At 45.8% G+C, this 20,491-nt stretch overlaps 1 protein-coding gene across 1 annotated transcript in view; it reads right to left on the reverse strand.

Annotated features, from left to right (window-relative positions):
* PDZD2 (PDZ domain containing 2) overlaps positions 1-20,491 on the reverse strand; it is a 279,692-nt gene that overhangs the window by 186,912 nt on the left and 72,289 nt on the right. Inside the window, exon 3 of the mRNA XM_087815323.1 lies at positions 8,417-9,243. Coding sequence (XP_087671449.1) covers positions 8,417-8,892 — 476 coding nt within the window. The 5' untranslated portion in view covers positions 8,893-9,243. The remainder of the gene's footprint in view (positions 1-8,416; positions 9,244-20,491) is intronic.

Consider the following 20,491-nt stretch of genomic DNA (forward strand, 5'->3'; position numbering starts at 1 on the left):
TTCAACTAACAAAGTCACTGACTTTTGAAAATGTATCTTCTCTGGTAACTCTTTCCTTTAGTGCCTCACAAACAGGCAGGTGTTCTATTTTATCATTGAAACAGAATTAAGCAGTGGCCCTGGCTGACATGAAGCTGTTCTGTAAGGTTTGCTTATCAACTAATAACTTAGTGATCAAATTGTGCAGTACTTTGTGCATTATGTGGATTTAAAAAGTTTTTTTTTTATTATACATTATATCAAGTCTACCACTGTATGGCTGGAAATTAAGACTTTATGGAGTTTTTATATGTTGTAATATTTCTTCAAATAAATCTCTCCTATAAATTAAAAAAATCAGTAAGTCCTCAGTTAATGTCATCCATAGGTTCTAGGACTTGAAGCCAAACGATGTATAACGAAGCCAATGTAACCATAGGCTATTTGATATATCAAGAGTTAAGTGGCTCTGGCATCTCATCAATGTTACAATGAACTGACTTTGAAGGAAAGAACATTATTCAAGAACCTGCTGTACCCTTACTTGGAACATGAGAGAAACAGCAGTACTTTCCTCCAATTTCATAGCAAACCTCCCACACTGCATGCTGTTTCTTTAAAACTTCAGCAAAGCTTCTATGCATTTTCCAACAGAATTTGGTGACAAAATTGGGCATTTTATTTTGTAGCTATAGTGTTTTCCATGCATCATTTTATCTATTTTCACCGCATCAGGAAGAATGAGTGATTTCCTAATGGTATAAGACTTTTTGCCTTAAGCAATTAGGTAAAAAAATTTCCAAATAGGCTCTTAAATATTCAGTTTAGTAAAATTCTGGACTAAATTTAGTATTGCATATTTTAAACATTGCCAAACATTTAAAACTATTTGTATTCATGTTGTGAAAGGTTGGATTTTATTTTATATAGAAAAATTCTTTGTCGATTGCTTTTAGAAAGAGAGGGAAGGGGGAGGGAGAGAGAGAAACATCAATTTGTTGTTCCACCCGTTTATGAATTCATTGGTTGACTTTTGTATGTTCCCCGGCCAGAGACTGAACCAACCACCTTGGCCTATCAGGACGATGCTCTAACCAGCTGAACTACCAGGCCAGGCCAAAGGTTAGATTTTATTTAATTAATTAATTAAATTATTTATTTAATCCTCACTGGAGGATACTTTTTCCCATTGCTTTTCAGAGAGAGTGGAAGGGAGAGAGAGAGAAACACCGGTATGAGAGACACATAGATTGGTTGCCTCCCGCACATGCCCCAACTGGGGCCGGGGATCGAGCCTGTAACCAAGACATGTGCCCTGGGCTGGAATCGACCCTTCAGTCCGAGGGCTGATGCTCTAACCACTAAGCCAAACCGGCTAGGGCTAAAGGTTAGATTTTAAATATGTTGTTAATTATGATAGCCTCATACCATCAGTAAGTATTATCTCAAGGCACAGTCTAGGCTTCTGGTGAGGTTTTTCATTAATGACAGAGGCTGAAAATTTATATTTTGCATAGTCTCTTCATAGCTTCAAATTTTATTTTTTTGTCTGACTTGTCAATCTGAATAGATTGTCATCATTTTACCTCATAATATGGCTGAGCACATACCAGTGGTAATAAAAGGGTCAGCTAGTCATTTTCTTATGGTTTGCTTACACCTGCATTATTTTATTAATATATAATTAATTTGTCATTTAATATATAATTAACCATGACCAAATAAAAAAATAAAGTTCTTGAGGGAAAAAAGAATGGATATATCATGTTAATAATAATTAATTATATACTATATATAATTATAAATATAATATATTAATATGTAATACATAATTTATATAAAATATAATTAATATATAACAACTTACATAGTATAAATACAGAACTATATTATATAATAATGTATAAGTAATATGTAGTATATAATTAATATTATTAATACAATAATATATTCATCCTCTCCCTCCCCCAAGGATTTTAGTTTATTTGTCCATTTGGTAACAGTGAACTTAGTTAAAATGAAAGAATTTAACCCATAAACCTACTTCAACTGAGTGAGGCTACATGAAATAAGTAAAAAATGAATTAACCAGTCAGGGGCCTTGGTGGATCACCTTCCTTCCTGTAGGACACGTCACATACGACACAGGACACAGGACACTCTCACATAGAGTAAGGACACCGGTGTTGATTCATAACTAAAATATTAGTCAAGCTCAATTTCTTCATTTTTTTAAGATAAAAAATATGTCTTGGATGCTAATATTTTTTCCCCCTTACCCCATGGATCTTCTTGGGCTTCCTACTTGGACAAAGAACTTTCTAGAGCAGTGATTCTGAATCGGTGCACTGCAAGAGTATTTCAAACACGCGATAACTGACTATTTAGTCAGGGGCACTCACCTCTTTCCCCTTAGATTGTCAGATAAAAAAATGACAACAGCCCACACAACAATAGCCGTCTGTTGTGAATGAATCAAAATTATACCCTTTTTTTGTCAGATCGGCGAAAAATATAATATTTTTTGGTGTGCCGCAGAATTTTAGCAATTAGTTGATGTGTGCATGAGATGAAAGAGGCTGGAAATCGCTGCTCTGGAGCATGAATCATTTCCGTTGACTGCTGCTTAAGTGCCCCCTGCCCATTCTGCTGGGTCAGACAGGGACTTCACAGGAATGGACATCTGGACTAATAAAACCTTTGCGTCAGGGAAAAACCTCGAGACTTGCCATGCAATTTGACAGAGACCTGTACTTCACGGAGCTTGAATTTTTAAAAAGGACACCACTTCCCTTCCCCCCATAATAGCTCAGGCCTCCTTCAGGGGCATTTGTGAAAATACATGTGATCCCCAAATCCAAAAGTTTCTTAATAAATCCCAGCCCCATTTAAATGAAATAACCTTCAAGTTCAGTCCAAAGGGCTGAGCAAACATACACTTCAACTATGGAAACAGCCCAGCCCTCCATCTCCCTTTAAGCCCCAAGAGGCAATGGCTAAGTTTCAGTCCCAAAGACACTGTAAATGATAGAATCTCCCTTTCTCTAGTGAAGAAAGAGCCTGAACAAGGTAACTGTGGGATGAGTTAGCGACTAGACCATCACCGACGGCCCTGCATCCAGGTGTCTGTGGCTGGGACATACTAAGAGCTGTGATATTCACGTCTTTGAGTGCTGCTCTGCACATTTGAACACTGGTAAGCCCTGTCATCCAAAAAGCCACCAGGAGTCACATCTCCATTACCATTTTACATATAGTGTAACTGAAACTCACACCCTCAAAAGGAAGATTGTATTTTGAAGAAGAATCCCATGAAGAAATCTATATAACTGTTTAAAACCCACATTTCATTGTAAATTGCATGAAAGATACACACACGTATACATACTTATGTCCTGAAAATAATAGATTTTGTTCCCCTCCAGGAGGCAGCAACCCTTAGTCAAATACCAAGACAGGAATTCAAGTCTTTGAACCTCTGTGCTTGGCCAACAGGTTAATTAGGGGCAGCTAGGCCTGGCCGTGTAGTTATCTGCCTCCACTTCAGAAAACAGATAGGGTAAGGGTCGAAGCTTGGAACTCAGTTACCTTTTGGGAAAAAAAACCCTCAAGAGTCATTTGAGGGCATCTGGTGCTCAAACTGAGAGAATAAAAATGCTTAGCACTTTAACACCTGGACATAAAAGACTGAAGCAGAAGTTGAGATTTCTGAAAATGGCCCGGGAGCACCCCCAGAGAGAGGGGTATGAAGTCGGGCCCACAACACTATAATCACACTGAGATCCTTTTATCTTTTTTCTTTTTATGGTTTATAATTACAATTCCTCAAAGCGGTGCAGAAAGTTTCAAAGTGAGTGTCTTAAGTGAGATATTTGGGTTTTGCATCTTCCAGGGCTGGTCAGTCCCCAGCGGTGGCTCTAATGGGGGGACCGGGGGTGAGGAAGGTCACTGGGATGAAATTAAAGAGCATCTGTGGATGGAGCTCTACAACCTCAATCCCGTTTAAGTCCTGGAAAGTGGCTCCTGTTATGTAATCTCTTCCCTCATAGGAAGGAGCGGACCCTGAAAGGCCTCTATGGACATTACTGGCAGGCTGTCATTGAGGGCCTGCCAAAGCGGCCCGGTTTCTGAAAGAATGCAACCCTGGGCCTGCGTAGGGTTCGCTACCGCTCAGCTACTCACGCTTTTGTAAGGCCTCTGATTCTGGAGCTTGAGTTGGGCTGGGAAAGTGGGAACTTCCCTCCACCACCCACCAAGAAGACTTCAGCATGGTGGGTTTATCAGATCAGCTACTCATCTACCTGTAGGGACCTGAAGGCTGTGTCAGGAGGGGATGCCATTGCAGGGAACTGGGGTGGGGCACCTCCTGCGGGCTGCACCAGGACACCAGGCACCCAGAGGAGGGGGGTGGCGCCTGAGTCACTCTCTGCCCAGGGCTGGCTGAGGTGCTGCCACTCTAGGAGAGCTCTGAAGGCCGAAACCCCCATCCTCACAGCACAGTTGAGAGCCGCACCCAGCCTAGTGAACGGCAAGTTTGCCGAAAGCTCCCAGCACTGTCTCCGCTGCGCTGACTTCAGCCACAAGAGGGCAGCCGCTGGCGGAAGATCCTCCCCAGCCTCGCCCAGAAGGCCTCGGAGGAGCTGAGCGCGCTCCCACAGTCCCGTCACTGCCCATCCATTAGCCTTTTACCGGCTGTAAGTTAAACTGTTGTTGAAAAAGGTTCTAGATGGGGTATAGAAAAATATGTAGAGAATATGTAGAAAATCTTGATTTTTCTATTTGTTTTTTTTTCTGTCAACATTTTGTTGTATTTTTTTTAAAAACCCACAACTATCCTAATTTCATTGGTTACTATTTGTAGTGTTGGAGAAAAACTTTTTTTGTTTTTTTAAAAATCTTTATTGATTCAGAGAGAGGGAGAGAGAGAGAGACAGAAACATCAATAATGAGAGAGTCATTGATTGGCTGCCTCCTGCAAGCCCTGGACGGGGGATCGAGCCAGCAGCCCGGGCATGTGCCCTGACCGGGAATCGAACCGTGATCTCCTGGATCCTAGGTCAATGCTCAACCACTGAGCCATGCCCGGTCAGGTGAAGAAAAAGTTTTAAAATCTGAGTCAGAGGCCCTGAATTCTAGTCCTCACTCGTAAGAAGATAACTTGACCCCGGGAAACCACCTGCTGGAGCCTCAGTTTCCTCCTCAGTACAATGAGAATACGGGGCTGGGACGGGCTCTGGGATGCCTTCCAGAAACAAAGGCATGAGATGAACAGCATGTGGGGAAAGCAGGCCAAGGGGAAGGAAGTGGGCACCAACGTGAGGTCTGCACGCTCCATTTGCATGGCATCCCTGGGGAACGGGCTGTTCCACATGACCAGTTTTCCAGATAATTGAATTTTAAATGCTGAAACCAGTTTTCCCTTTAACCTTCTGCAATGGAAATCCTTCTAAAGTGTGTTACATGCTTCTCTGGCTTCTTAAACAGCAAGCTGAACATCATCGAACCTTTCCTGGCTATCTCCAGGTCATCAAGCAAAGGACCCAGAAACAGGGTAGCCCTCCGTCAGCGACAGCATGACCACCCCCTGAATAGAGCGCCGGCGCCTTCGGGCATATCCAGGTAGGCAGGACCCTTGGGCTAAATGGCCCAGAGACCATATTAAAAAGCTATTATTGACCATTCTTCCTTTATTCGATCTCCTACATCGCCACATGCATCATTTCTCCAAGTAACACCTTCTAGCAGCTTCTTGACACTCAGTTTAAAATCTGCTATAACCTAGACAGAACTCAAGGTTGCCATGGGTAACCAGAGTCTGAGCTTGTAACAACCCTAAATTTAATTTTACACACAATTTAAAGGCAGTGGGTACTGTGCCGAAGGTTGCTTCTGGCCAGGGCTGATCTTCAGCTAGTCAGCCAGCATGTAATGCTTCTGGACCAGTTGGCCAATTGCCCTGAGCCCCAGGCCCTCCCGCCAGCCCAGCACCCTGCTCTTGCACGTGCTGACATTCTTTCCAGTTGGCTAGTACCCACGCCATACTGGTTGCTCAATATTGGAACATCAGCCTGGTTTCTGGGTTGAAGATTATTCTCTTTCCTGCTCAGTGAATTGCCAGAGTCTGAGGCTCTTCTCTGTCCCTTAGACCCAAAGGCCTTTTTTCCATTTCATGCTGAGCCCTGGGTTCAGGTCACCTGAGGCCAACCAGGTTGGGTGTTAAAAGCTACCTTTGGCCATAACTGGTTTTGCTCAGTGGTTAGAGCATCAGCCCACGGACTGAAGAGTCCTAGGTTCAATTCTGGCCAAGAGCATGTACCTCGACTCCATACCTGGCCCCAGTAGGGGAGTGTGCAGGAGGCAACCAAGCCATGTCTCTCTCTCACATCCATGTTTCTCTCTCTCCCCCCCTTCCACTCTTTCTGAAAAGCAATGGAAAAATAACCTCAGGTAAGAATTAAAAAAATAAAAATAAAAATAAATAAAAGCTACCTTTGACTGAATATCTACCATGTGCCAGATGCCTATTCAGAACATAATACAAATCATCTTATCTCAGCCATGAAAGGACCCCGTTGGGGAAACAGCATCAGCCTCCTGTGGCTGAGGAACTTGGGGGTCACATGGTCGATAAGCGGGTCTGGAAACCGGATCCACCTCTCTGAGGCATGTACTTTGCACTCTGTTCTGCTCAAGTTTATTAACTTACAAGAAAGTCCAGTCAAGGGTCACATCCTGAAAAGTATATTTTCAGTGAAACATGGGCCCTTCTACTTTTCAGAAAAGGCTACTTGTTTTTGATGTGTGGGTTGTGTTTTAATTAATTCCACATTTTGTTATCAATTTGGAACAATCTGTCCTCAGGGAACAGAGCTGGTTTACTTATAGAAAGCTAGCAGAGGGAGGGGCTGGGGTTATAAAGTATTTGTAGGAATTAATCAAAAAAAGCCTTCCCAGTTCTTCCTGCACCAAAAAGAAGTAAACAGAACATTCCAAAAGTCCTGTCTTCCCCAGAGTAGGTGTGATACAGCTCACAAACAAGAACTTTGCTCTGTGGTTGGTTAGTGTCTACCCAATACACCAAGGTTGCAGGTTTGATCCCTAGTCAGGGCATATATGGGAATCAGCCAATGAATGCGTAAATAAGTGGAACAACAAATCAGTGTCTCTCTCTTTAAAAATCAATTTAAAAAAACAATTAAAAAACCCAACATGTTGCTCTGTGTGTTATCAGCTATGCCTGCAAAATGGAACATGTGACGTCAAACATAACTAAGATCCCTCCCCATCCCCAAAAGTTCTCTAGAAGTTCACTCCAGGATGATGCTGTTACCACTCAAAAGAATGAGGGGCTCTCAGAGCTACTGGGGGAGCTCAGGAGTCTCAGCCAGTGAGAAGGCAGGGATGGGGTCTGTAATTTTAGGACAGTCACTGATTTAGCTTTGGAACTGGTTCTGGAGTACAGAAGGGTGTCAAACCCACCGCTATGAATTCTGCTGTCTCCCCAGGACAGAACTTTCCAAATGGACCCTAAGCTCATTTTTAAAATGAGCAAACCATGACCTCACCTTCCACAGTTTGCACCTGCTCCTCCCACAGTTAACACACAATCTGCAGTGTCCTCTTCCAAAAACATTCACAGGGCTCTAAAGTTTCCAGAGTAACCCTTGTCCGGAGGGAAACCGACAGAGAAACCGACTAGTCATAGGTGACAGGGTCAAAACAGCATGTGTATTAGTTTCCTAGGGCTGCCATAAAACAGTACCGCAAACTGAGCGGCTTAAGCAACAGAAATTTATCGTCTCGCAGTTCTGGAGGCCAGAAGTCCAAGATCAAGGTATCGGTGGAGCCATCCTCCCTCTGATGGGACAGGTTAAGATATACCTCAGGCCCTGATCCTAGCTTCCGGGGGTTCCTCGGCGTGTCCTGTCTCCCCACAGTCTTCTCTTTGGGTACATGTCTTTGCCATTTTTATAAGGACACTGTCATACTGGATTAGAGGCCCATCCTATTTGTATGACCTCATCTTAAGTAACTATATCTGCAATGACCTTATTTCCAAATAGGGCCACATTTGGAGATACCAGGGATTAGGACTTCTACATATAAATTTCGGGGAGACACTAGTTCAACCCATAACATCATCTAAGGTAGTTTTGAATTCAAAATCAAACTCAAGAGAAGGAGCAGAATGAATTGCCCAAAAGATCGCCTCATATTATAACTGCGAGTGCTAGCGTGGTGGGCTCATCCTGTCGGTGGGGTGCGTGGGAAGTTGGTGTGTTGACCCCTGAAATCTGTGGCCTGCAAGGGGGAATCGAGGAGCAGAGAGGTACAGCAGACCCTTGAAAGAACCCTAATTCCTGCTCACCACTTTCTAGGCCAAAATTGACTCTGGTGCGTGCCAGAACCTGGTGCGAAAGGAGCGCCCCTCACTCACCTGGCCCCACTGACGTCCACGCCGACCATGAGCTGCCCGTTGAGGGACAGGACCTCGTCGCGCAGGCGGACCTTCCCGCTCTTCCCCGCGGGGCTGTTCTTCCTCAGCTCCGTCACCCAGATGCAGCCCACGTCCAGCACGGGGCCCTGGTGGGTCTTCCTCTTCTTGCCCCCCCTGCGCTTTTCTCCATAGTCCCCGAAGACGGGGATGTTCCCGAAACTGAGGCCCACAGTCTCCGCGTCCCCCAGCTCCTTGGCGAGGTACACAGCGCAGATCTCCATCCCCGGGGGGCTGCGCTCGGGGGCCACGGCGCCCTCGTCCACGGCGAAGTTCAGCTGGATGTACTCCCGCAGCTTCTGGATGGCCGCCTGGCACAGCCGCTGCTCCGGCCCCGCGCCGCCCTCCCGCAGGCTGTTCTCCAGCCAGCGGCAGAGCAGGGGCAGGTGCAGCCCCGCGTTGTCCTGGGTGATGGGCATGGTGCTCACTCGGGGACACCGGCGTCAGGAGAGGGCCTGCGCCTGGCGGCCGGGCCCCGCGGGGCCCCGCGTCCCCTGGGAACCCTGGCTGTCATCGGCTGTGCCCGTGGGCATGTTCAGGCTGGCAGGCGACGGATGCCTGCTGCCGAGGGGGCTGCTGGCCGTGGCGAGAGGACAGGACGCGCTCCAACAGCGGGACGGTGGCCGCGCCAGCAGCGCTCAACGAGGGGAGGAAGGAAGGGTCCAGCGCATCCTCGCTGCCTTCGTTTCACAGCAGGGCCCATGCAAATGACTCGGGAAGGGGGCAGCCCTTCATCCGCACCAGCATGACCTCCCCAGATGCAGTCACACCTGAAAGGGGGAAAAACAAGAAATTCCTTCCAGTCACAACAGTGAGCCTTCTGACACAGAACACACGGCCTCTTGTATTACTGAAGGGCAATGTTTGCTTTCTGAGCCAGAAGCCTAACGCCTCTCCCTGTTCCCCTGCTTGGCTCCCTCCACCCAGTATACACAGACACACACACAGACACACACACACACACACACACACACACCCTTCCCTCACACAGAAACCCCTGGAACACTGACCTCCAGGAAGTTTCCCTGATCAGGAAATGAGAGGACTTTTGCCAGGACAACCCCCATCAAGCTCACACCCAACCGGGAAGACCATAGAGGGGTTATGGACATATTTAAGAACTTACATTCCCAGGAAGTTGAAATCTACCTCCATTTGCCTTGATCTGTCCAACTGCACACACAGGGAGGCTCTCGGTTCCAGAACTATGTTCTTACACTGCCACCGAGAGGAGGAGGAGCCCATCAACGGCACAGAGAGACTCAGGCTGGGCCCCAGGACAGCACCAGTCCTGAGCTCAGCCATGGGTTCCATCTTCATCATCTAGATTCCATGGGGAACCCTGTCCCCTGGCGTCCCACAGCTCTCACTCTCCTCTCTTCTTTTCCTTTGGTAAACCTACTCTTAGGCCAACCCAAAAGCCTTCTCCTCCAGAGAAATGTTTCTCCAAGCTTCTGGGTGAGAAGACTCGGCCCCTCCTTGGCTTGTCCTTTAACGCACCACTTGAAGCTGTGATTTGCTCACAACCCCCGGCTCGATGGGGGTTGTCCTGGCAAAAGTCATCTCATTTCCCTGCGGATCAGGGAAACTTGCTGGAGAAGGTCAGTGTTCCAGAGGTTTCTGTCTGAGGGGAGGGTGTGTGTGTGTGTGTGTGTGTGTGTGTGTGTGTGTGCGCGCGTGTCTGCAGGGCCAGCTGCAGCAGAGAGCTGGTGGCAGTCCTGCCCCCACTGAATTCTGCACAGTGCCTGGCATAACATTGGTCCCCCAGGGAAAGGTTAATTGAATTTCATCACCAATTCATCTTCTCCACCAAAGAAAATTTTCACCTTCATCCCCTGTAAATGCAGAAAAATGACCCCTTTCACTCTCTTCCCTGAACTTCACTTTTGCCCAGAGAAAGTCAATATAAACTGTGCCATCAAAGATGGAAAACATTCTTCGCCTTCTCAGGAAGTGATTTCACAAGAAATAATAATAAATGGGAGAGGTGTCAGAAGCCATGTCAATAATAAATAACCTTATTACTCAGTAACCATAAAGAAATGTCTAGAGTCGTAAGTTTTGATTTTCCAGAGAACTCGAGTGCCAGCTATTAATGGGTTCCAAGTAAATTAAAAGTTTAGCAAATATCATCTACATAATCACATGCCTATTAAAAAGAAATACAAAATCAGAGAAAAGATAATCCATAAATGCAACCAAATTGAATGTTCCCTTTGGCCAAAATAAGGAACATCTCTCCCTGAAAAGTAATGCCACAGGTACGTATTAAAATCTTATGAGTAAATCAAAACATTTTCCATCAGACCTAGCAACCTTTCTAAGTCTCCTTTTCATCATCTGTAAAATCAGAAAGGTAAGCTAAGTGATCTCTAAGGTCTCTCAAACTCCATGGAGAGATCCTCAAATACAGTGACTGTGTCATATTCAACAATATACTCCCTACCCCAGCACAGTGCCTGTCGCCTTGTAGACTCTCGATGACTTTAAAAAATTTTTAGAAGAGCCTTTAAAATTCTAATTTTAATGGTCTGTGATTCAAGATGTAAAGCGTGGTTCTTTCACAACATCCATTGAAACATGCCAGTGAACAAAATGTTGACCCAGAGACTATACAGAAGAAGAGAAATCTGCAAATGGTTACAAATAACTACATTTCTGTTTGGCTGATCCAGCAAAGGTCTAAAAGCGTCTCATCCTGAAGATCAATTCATGTCAGCAGTGAGCACAACTAGCGGACTGGGAGGTCCGCTGCACGGTCCAGCTCACTCTTGTCTACCATATACAATTCTCCAATTAGAGTCCCATCTCAAGCAAACAGCCATGATAATTTAAATTAATTTTGAGTAGCCTGAAGCTGACAGCCTTAGCATTCAAAAGAAATGCTTCTGTTCCTAAGGTAATTTATTGACACTGTGTTTAGTGTTTACCAACTTTCTTGGATCCCCTTTCAGCTAACTCAGGCATTCACAACAGGGTGATATCGCTCATGAGGGGGTGAAAACTAGTTAAAGGGTGGGGGGTCAAAAGGATGAGGGGGGGCCAAAAAGTCTTAGATGTTATAACGGTTAGTGCCCCTCCCACCTTACCCCACCCTGCAAAGCTCAATCCTATTTGGAAAAAAAAAAAATCTTACTCCTTAGTATTTAATTTCTGTGTTAAAGAGAATCTAATTTTAAAATTAATGAAATTGCAATGAATTAAATTTTTTTCTCCAGGGTGAGGAGAGGGGAACAAGAATGAAAAAGACTGAGAAACACTAAACTATGTGGAACCGATCATCTGCCAAAGGTCACAGGCCAGAGTCACCTGAAATCCAGAGGCTGAGCCCTGAACCTGACCAGGAGGTTATGCAGACCTCACCTCAAAGTCAGAGTCACAGCTGGCTGTGTTGCGTGAACTCCCTCCTGCAAACCGTCCTGGACTCCTGCCGTCCTGTTCTGACCTCTGCTAAGTTCCAAGTTCCTAAACCTTCATCTCGTCTTCCTACCTTCTGAGCTGGATTCCTCTTTTGACTTTTAGGAAATGCTCACATCTTAAAAGAAAAACAGTGTTGATTAAATATCTGCTAGTCACTTATTCCACAGATGTTCACTGAGTGCCCATCACGTGTTGGGCCCTGAACAAAACAGACAGTGCTCCTACAAACCTTCCTGAAACAATGGCAAGTTAGTAAACATAAAACACTACAATGTCAGATGGCAATTGGTCCCAGGAAGGGAACTGTGGTCGTATCAGATGCGTGTAAGTGAAGGGGGCATGGGGATCAGGAAAGGCCCCCCTGAGAGCAGACCTGAATAAATGAGAGACTGAGAAGAGACAACACCTGTGGGAAGGCTGTTCTCAGACGGGGCAGCACCTGCAGGGACTCCAAGGGGACAGCCAACACTACAACCACTTTGCAAAACACTGGCATCCAACCCCATCTCACCCACACTGGCAGGGCTATGTGGTGTCGATCAGCAGCTGTTATTGAGTTCCTACTTTGATTTGGGAGGACGCCAAAAACAACAATAAAAAAACCCAGGGCATGTTTCTGCCCCTTAAAGAGCTAAAAGCACCCATGAATTCATGCCATGGTTTACTAGTACCAGTGTGCAGTCCCAGGTGTTACAGACAAACCCTCAATTGACTGAGAAACTGCAAATACCAATGACAGTGACTCCCTTAGGTTGGCTTATGTTTTGGAAGAGCAAGGCACTGCTGGGGCCTTCGAGGATGAGAAACGTGTTTCCATATAAACTCTAGAAGGGGAGGACCTAGAAGGAACCTCAGGGCTGGTATCATCCAGCCTCTAGTTTTACAGATGAGAGAAATGCAGACCAAGACAGGGCCGAGAGCCTTCCATTTCCAGGTCTGATGACCCTTGAAGAACAGGAAAAAAAATAAAAACAAAATGAAATGAAAAAGAACGACCTGGCAGCTATTTTGAAAATCTAACACTGGAAGATATTGTGTATCCTAAAACATGGACTTTTTATCCAAATAACAAAAAAACGGGAATGAATAGAAATTGCAGAAATTCATGAAACATTATGAATGTTTCTTCTCAAGATGAGTGCAAGAAAACAGTTGGAGACCAGAAAACCAAAACGAATATTAGAAATGATTTCTGTTCCCTCCCTACTTGTAAAATACATTTGTTGTGCCTTCAAACACTGAAACAAGTTTGTCCGTCTGCAGTTTAGGATTGTTCAGGACTTGGCCAGTTCTGGGCTAATAATATTTCTGGAGTTTAGGTATCTCAATCCTAAAAGAGCACAGTGATGGGGGAAAGAAGTCATTTGTGAGGTGCTGTACATACCCGTGAATTGACAATTTAATTCTTTGAAACAGTGGTTATTTACCAAGAGGGTAACTGGCCGAGACAATCACAGCTTCTGTGTCAGCAGCAAGATAGTCCTGAGGTCACTGTGGTTGTGCATTTTAACGGGACCTTCCTGTTCACTTTGTAGGTCTGGGCAGTCATGATGCCACCCACCTGTCATCCACAACCGTATAGATCACGCCATCAACATACAGCAGGCAGTACAAGTAAGTTCTTCAGTTACACTGGAGTTACTTTCTTATTAATATATCTTTATTGATTTCAGAGAGAGGAAGGGAGAGGGAAAGAGAGAGAGATAGAAACATCAACGATGACAGTCATTGATCAGCTGCCTCCTGCACAACTCCCACTGGGGATGGAGCCCGCAACCCGGGCATGTGCCCTGACTGGGAACTGAACCGTGATCTCCTGGATCCTAGGTTGATGCTCAACCACTGAGCCATGCTGGCCGGGCTGGAGTTATTTTTTAAAAATAGTTATTTTACAATGACTCCTTTTTAGAACAATTGTGTTGTTTAGATGCTTCTGGTGTGTAGGCTTTTGGGTAAATAAGCTACTTACTATATTTGAATTCTCAGCATGTAACTGCACAGGTTCTGACCTGATCATTAATTAGCAACGACTCACATATTTATACTGGCCAGTAATATACTCTGCCCTTAACTAACTGCAGGTCCCCAGGCAAATCATTTAACATCTTTGAGCCTCAGTTTCCTTATCTGCCAAATGAGGTGGTTCTATTAAGTTTCTTCCCAGTTCCAGCATTTTCCTGCACTTTGGAGCTGAGTTAGCAAGTCAGGGATGGAGTCGCTAGCCTCATTAAGAAGCATATACACAACACATGGAAGTTTTAAACTGCAGAAGAGATGAGCCAAATTGCTTTATCAGATTTTGAGTATCTGCCAAGACAAGGGAGGAAGGGGGTCCCTGGGGTGGTTTTACATTCACGTGCTTATAACCAGAGTTCAGCTCTTCCAGAAGACAAGAAGAAATATAACCCACTGAATAAAAGCTCTTTGGAGCAGCAGAAAGAACCAAGGTCTCAAGAAGGGAGAGGAACAATAGGAAATCCGGTGTTTCCATTGGGGCCCCCACTGATGCTCCAGTTTGGCAAGGGCCTGAACTGTGCAGAGACCAGCCTCCTCTCCCTCCCCTCCCAGGCCACTCACAGGACCCAGGGCTGGAGCACATGGTGCAGAGAGAGTATCCTCAGAGGACACCGAGGGATCACGGGGCACAAAGGTTCAGCAAGGTTCAGCCCGTGCGCCTCTCGGAGGAGCATCCCGTTTTCCCAGGCCTCGCTGTGGGAAAGGCCTCAGACAGTGACCATGAGAAGGCAAGTCCAAGTCCATGGGAGTGGGAGAAAAGAGAATCCTCACTTGACCTCTTCCAGGCAGGAAATCAGAGTGAGGGAGTAGGAAAGTTTGTGAAGGACGGAGAGACACCAGTCCTCGCACTCTCAATGGCCCCCACAGCTAGCTACTCATGTGCCATCTTGGTTTTAGAAGGGGTGGGAGAGAAAATAAAGACAAGATGACAGAGATGGAAAGGAAGTAGGCTGGAAATCATCAAATTGAGGTCCAACTCTAGGCACTGCCGTGATGACCTTGGGGAGAGGCCTGGAGATACGAGGTTAGACCCACTATCTTTGAAGATCCTGCTGTTGCTGTGTCAATGTTAATGTGTGTGGGGGCCTGTGCGTAGGTAAAAGATGTGGCTGAGGAAGGCCACTGGGAGGCCAGGGAGATGCTACAAGGTGACCCTGGTCCTGGTTGACTTCCCACCATCCCTGTCTACAGGCTCCCAGGCTCAGAAACATGAATTCTGCATGCACACTGAAAGAGCATCCGCCCTCAAGTATAGATACACTGTTACCAGCAAGAAGGCTTGTTCATTAATTTCCCATTGAAAATACAGGTATTAAGTGGGCAGGATGTTAGCATTGACCTGATCAATGCCTACTTTTCCCGCAGGCAGGATGCAGAGGAAGGCAAACCTCAGAACAGGGAGAACCAGGTGAGCACAGGGGGCTCCCAGCTAAGGCACAATCTCTGCCATTCCAGCCTGGGCTTTGCAAAGGAAATTGCCCACTTAGCCAAGAGACTCCCCTCCACTAGACAACACCCGAAAAGGCATCGCCAACCTCTGGCTCCTGGAGCTTTTCCTTCCTGTCCCCTGCACTAACTCCACCCCCTTCTAGTCATACCCCTTTCTCCAAACTACATATCATGACACCAGCGAGTGTTCATTTCTATTCTCTGAATTCCGGGCACGATCACATTTATTCCTTTATCCCCACAACGACTCTAATTCTAGTTCTGGATTCTATTCATTTTTATGGACAGTTTCTTAATTTGGGGATTCCTGGGGCTGGCTATTCAACCGTGTGTAATATATTTCCTAGTTTCATGTTCAACATGGAAACTTGTCTTCTGAATTTCTACATTCAGGGACCAAGGACACCTTCCAGATTGAACAAAGCTCCAGGGACTACACAGCGGGCACGCAGCAGGCCCACTGCAGCGCAGCTCTGTCCGCTCAGCACGGCGCACGTGTGAGGATGTGCACGGGGCAGGACAGGAGGGACACACCAAAGTCACAAAGGAAAAGCCAGCGGAGTCCATGTTCTCTTTAGTGCTCTTGGCCCAGAGCCCTGCTGAGGAGCCGTATGCTGCTGAAACTGCAGACAGCTCGAGCATTTCCCTGGGCCCTGCGGCCCTGTGGCGGCCCCCCTCACCGCGACACAGATGGGGGAACAGATTGAGAGGGGACCTGCGCTTCAGTCGGCAGAGCGCGAGGTGTCCACGGTGTCACTCGGCAAAAGCTCACTTCAGATTGGAAGCAGGTTCTTATCCAGAAGGCAAAGTCTCTTGCCAGGAAAATCAGAAATTGGAATTAAAAAACAAACAAACAAGCAAACAAACAAACCAACCTTTAGAGTTCTTTGTATTGGAGATAATGTAGGCACTGGGGCACGTCCCTATGGGGGAAATATAGCCAGTTAGACCCATCGTGGGTTTAAAGTGTTAGGACAGAAATCTGGTCTTTCCGTGGCTGAGCCTGCAGAGATAGGTGCTGTGGGAAACAGACGCCCCCCAGGCACCCTGCTGATCTGGGGCATTACCAACAGGAGCAAAAATGGCTATTACCTGCCACCCACCAAGTTCCGCTGAAGCATTTCCAACAGGCCTTAAGCACCCCGGTCCGATGACTGCGGGTTCTGCATCATTGCCCCTGCGAAGCTGAGCGCAGGCTGTGCCAAGTCAGACTCGAAAGGAATCCTGTGAAAAGCACTGAAGACCTGTTCTCAACTTGAAATCACAAGTCTCCTCGCCTGAGGAGGTGATTAAAAACTTGGCCCACCTCCCCACGCGACGCTCCTGCCCCCGCCAGCGGGCTGGGTTGCGGGCCCCCTCTCTCCTGTCATCCTCAGTGCTCTCCAAGTCTCTCCATTACGCCTCCCACCCGGGGCCTTTCCCACGAGTCTCATGACCAGGAAAGAAATGGAAAGAGAGACGCCTGTGTTTCTGGGGTTCCTGGGTTCTACAAGATAAACACTGGTTAAGCCAATATGGATTCCTCAGGGAGGAATAATTCATTCATTCACTCACTCATTCAACAAATATTTATTGAGTGCAATAAACAAAGTGACGTCCTCACTCTCAGGAACTTAAAATCGGAACCAGTCTTCCCAAGCTGAGTGGTGCCTCAGAGTCACTGGAGGCCATTCGGATATTGGCCTTTTTAATAAAGCACTTCAGGGAACTCTGATATAACAGGGCCTTAGAAACTATTGGTTGGGTGGAGTGAGAGGTGCTGGCTCCTCCATGACTGTGGGGAGAAAGTCAGTTCAAACATCCTCATGTTTCAGGAGACCCCTCATTTCCCACCCATGTAGGGTTGTTAGATTTAACAAATAAGAATACATAGTGCCCAGTTAAAAATGAATTTCAGATAAACAACAAGTTGTGTTCTAGTATAAGTATGTCTCAAACACTGGAGTATGTCTTAGTATGTTTATGTCCCATGAAATATTTGGGATATACTTAGATTAAAATGTTATTGATTATCTGATATTTAGGTTTAACTAGGTGTCCTATATTTCATGTGGCAACCCTGTATCTAATCCCATCTAAAAATGAAGCCCCGAGAGCCTCTGACCTGCATGCCTCGTCTGCCCTTTGGGAAGTCATCCTACCCAGCATCTCTGTCCCTTCCTCAGCAGACCTTTCACTTCCTCCTGGATGCAAATATCAGCCGTGGGCCAGGGACACCCACACTCTGCAGGTGGAGAGTGAATGAATCTGCCAGGGACAATAGCTCCCCAGCCCACTCAGAGGAACTGCTCTTCCCAGCTCCCTGTCATCTCAGCCTCTGATCTCAGGTGCCCAGATCAACTGCTCCCAGCCCAGCTGCCCTCCTTGAATGGCCCTGCTGGCCTGGACTCTGTAAATGCTGGTCCTCTCTGGCCAGCTGGCCTCTTGTCCCACATAATACAACTGTGTCATCAGGATGAAAGGAGACAAGGAATAGAAAAGTGTTTGACGCAAACACAAGAAGGACTCTACCGCGGATTGTCAAACCAGGATCCTAGAACCACATCCTCCTGTGGGTTTACAAACAAACTACTCTGACTTTATCAGTTTTATTTGTTTGTTCTTCTCGGTAAGATTTTAATCAAACAAAGATAAGTAGCTGAAACGGATCGAAAATCACTACACAGTTGGCAACCAATTCTACAGCTTATTTTGAGGTGTAGAGGACACTGCTGACCATCTACCCAACATCCATTCCCTCTGTTTAATCCCCTAATAGAATTCTGACTTTTGTTCAAAGATTCATGGATCGTCTTCTGAGAAATAGGTGCCTCAACTCTGAAGATGGGCCTAACTGATCAATGGGAACGCCCTTCCCTTGCAAGCAATGGCTTCAGGAATGGGTGGGTGACACAACACTGGTCCATGAATCATGAAGCTTGCCTCCAAGGGCTCTTCTGGAAAACCTTGCCTCACTCCTAAGAGAAACTGCCAAGAAGTGATGGTCCCTCTTCTTCCTCTGAATGTCATTCAGAATCAGATGTCTAGAATTGTTGCTGCCACCTTGATACCAGCCTGAGATGAACCATAACACTGACGATGGCACAAGGAGAGAGAAAAATGGGACTGGGACCTTGATGCCATTGTGGACACTGTGGAATCACTGGACATCCTTCCCACTGGAGCCAGTTTGGGTGGGATTTTTATTACTTGTGTCCAGAAAACAACCTGTTGCAGATGTGGTTTTGTGCTTGGAGTGCCTATTAAAAGGTAATGCAAAGACAGACATGCAAAATTTAACTTCTGAGATTTGTGGCAATAAAGGCAGACATACCTGCCTCTATTTCTATCCCCGAGGGCAGGAATTTGCTCATCCTTACTTCTGTATAGATAGTACCCATAGTAGGAGTGAAACTGACCACCTTCCCTTTTCTATAAGTTTGAATAAAAATAACTCTAGTTTAATGTTAGTTGATAAAATCTCAAAAATGAAAACAAAGGTACTCCTCCCTCTGAAAAACCTTCATATTTAAGCATCTTCACAATCACAAGAAGTAGCACCTGGTGTCTGAACTGCCTGATGCATTTTTCTTCCATTCACAGGCAGAGGCAGAGACCAGAGTCCCTTGGGAATGTTTAAGGTGCAGAATCTCACAGCCCCGGGCAGAGCCCTGGGCCAGCTACACCCCCCTCTACCCTCACGCACTTGGCTTTTCCTACCACCTTCCTCTCCAGTGAGTGCTGAGCTAGCCCCTGGTTTTGACGGTGGAGCTCCCACTCTCTACTCACACTGCCTTCTCCTGTTTCAAACATTTCCATAAACCTATAAATCAACACTTTAGAGGAGGGCTGGAGGCCTGACTCTGGGCTGTTGACTCTGAGAAACTGAGCACGCTTCTCGGGGATTCTAAATAGTACAGTAAAGCCACCTGAAACTAAGAACATCTTCAACCCACCAGCGAAGGCATAACTAAAGTGGTGCATGGCTCTAAGCCAGGAGCTCTTATTTCAGTACAGCAAGACTGAAACATATAAAGGGGGAAAAGAAAATATAATATGGATTAACCATGGACACCAATAAAAACAAACACGTGAAACTGGCAAGAGCATGAAAACAGACATACCAAATCGAGGCCAATTCATTCCATAAATATTTATGGAGTGCCTACTGCCCTGTGCCAGGCATAACCACGAGCTGCTAAAAATACAAAATGAGTCAGTTCTGTTTCTGCTCTCAAAGAGATTCCTAATTTTCCTAGGGATAGACACATAAATAACAAGATAAATCTTAAAGACTGGCGGGAGATGGGAGTCCTTTACACAAGCCAATTTATATGGAATTCTCAGAGTAAACATGTAGGTAGTGTGTTCATGCAAAGGAAATAAAAGAGTGGCAGAGAGGGTGTGCAGGGGTGGTGTGTGGGGGTGGGAGATCAGCGTCAAGGGCACATTTGGCCTCCCCTCTTGTTCCAAGGAGTTTGACCTTCCTCATGTAGGAAAGGGGTTTTGATTGGTGGTGGTTTTATTTACTCAATGATTTAAGCAATCAGGTTTGTGATTTCATTTTAGAAAAGTATCAATATTGGAAAATGTTCCCCGTAATAGGTGAGGAAGTAGGTTACAGAGTGGTTTTGATTATCAATTGTGTTTAAGAATGAAAATAACCTCTGAAGGATATTCAGTAAAATAGCTGATTTCATCTCAGGTAAGTAAGGCTATGAGTGGTTTTTCTAACCTTTAAATTTCTGGATTTTGTAAATGCTTATTAAAACATTTTCTTTTGCTGATTAAAAAAAAAAATAGTGTATGTGTAGGGATACAGGCTGAGTGAGACTAGACCGCAGGGAGCCAGTTGGAAGACTGTTCTCATAGCTCAGGTGGGATATAATGACCACCTGGACTGTGGCAGTGGAGACGAGGGAAGGGGGTAGCTTCTTGGGTCATTTCTAAGCCAGTGTTGACCAGTCTAGATGACCACTTGGAAGCAGGTTGGTTGAGAAAGGGGTAGAGGAGTCAAAGATGACCCAGGGGATTGGAGAGACTTGGGGGCTTGCTCAATAGAGAGGCCCTTTATTCATGCTGGCTCTGTCCTTTGCCTCTTATACTCCAGGCATCTGAACTTGACCCTCTTGTCAGGGATCCAAACCAGATTTC

Source organism: Miniopterus natalensis, chromosome 3 (assembly GCF_054644295.1).
Source record: "Miniopterus natalensis isolate mMinNat1 chromosome 3, mMinNat1.hap1, whole genome shotgun sequence".
Taxonomy (NCBI): domain Eukaryota; kingdom Metazoa; phylum Chordata; class Mammalia; order Chiroptera; family Miniopteridae; genus Miniopterus; species Miniopterus natalensis.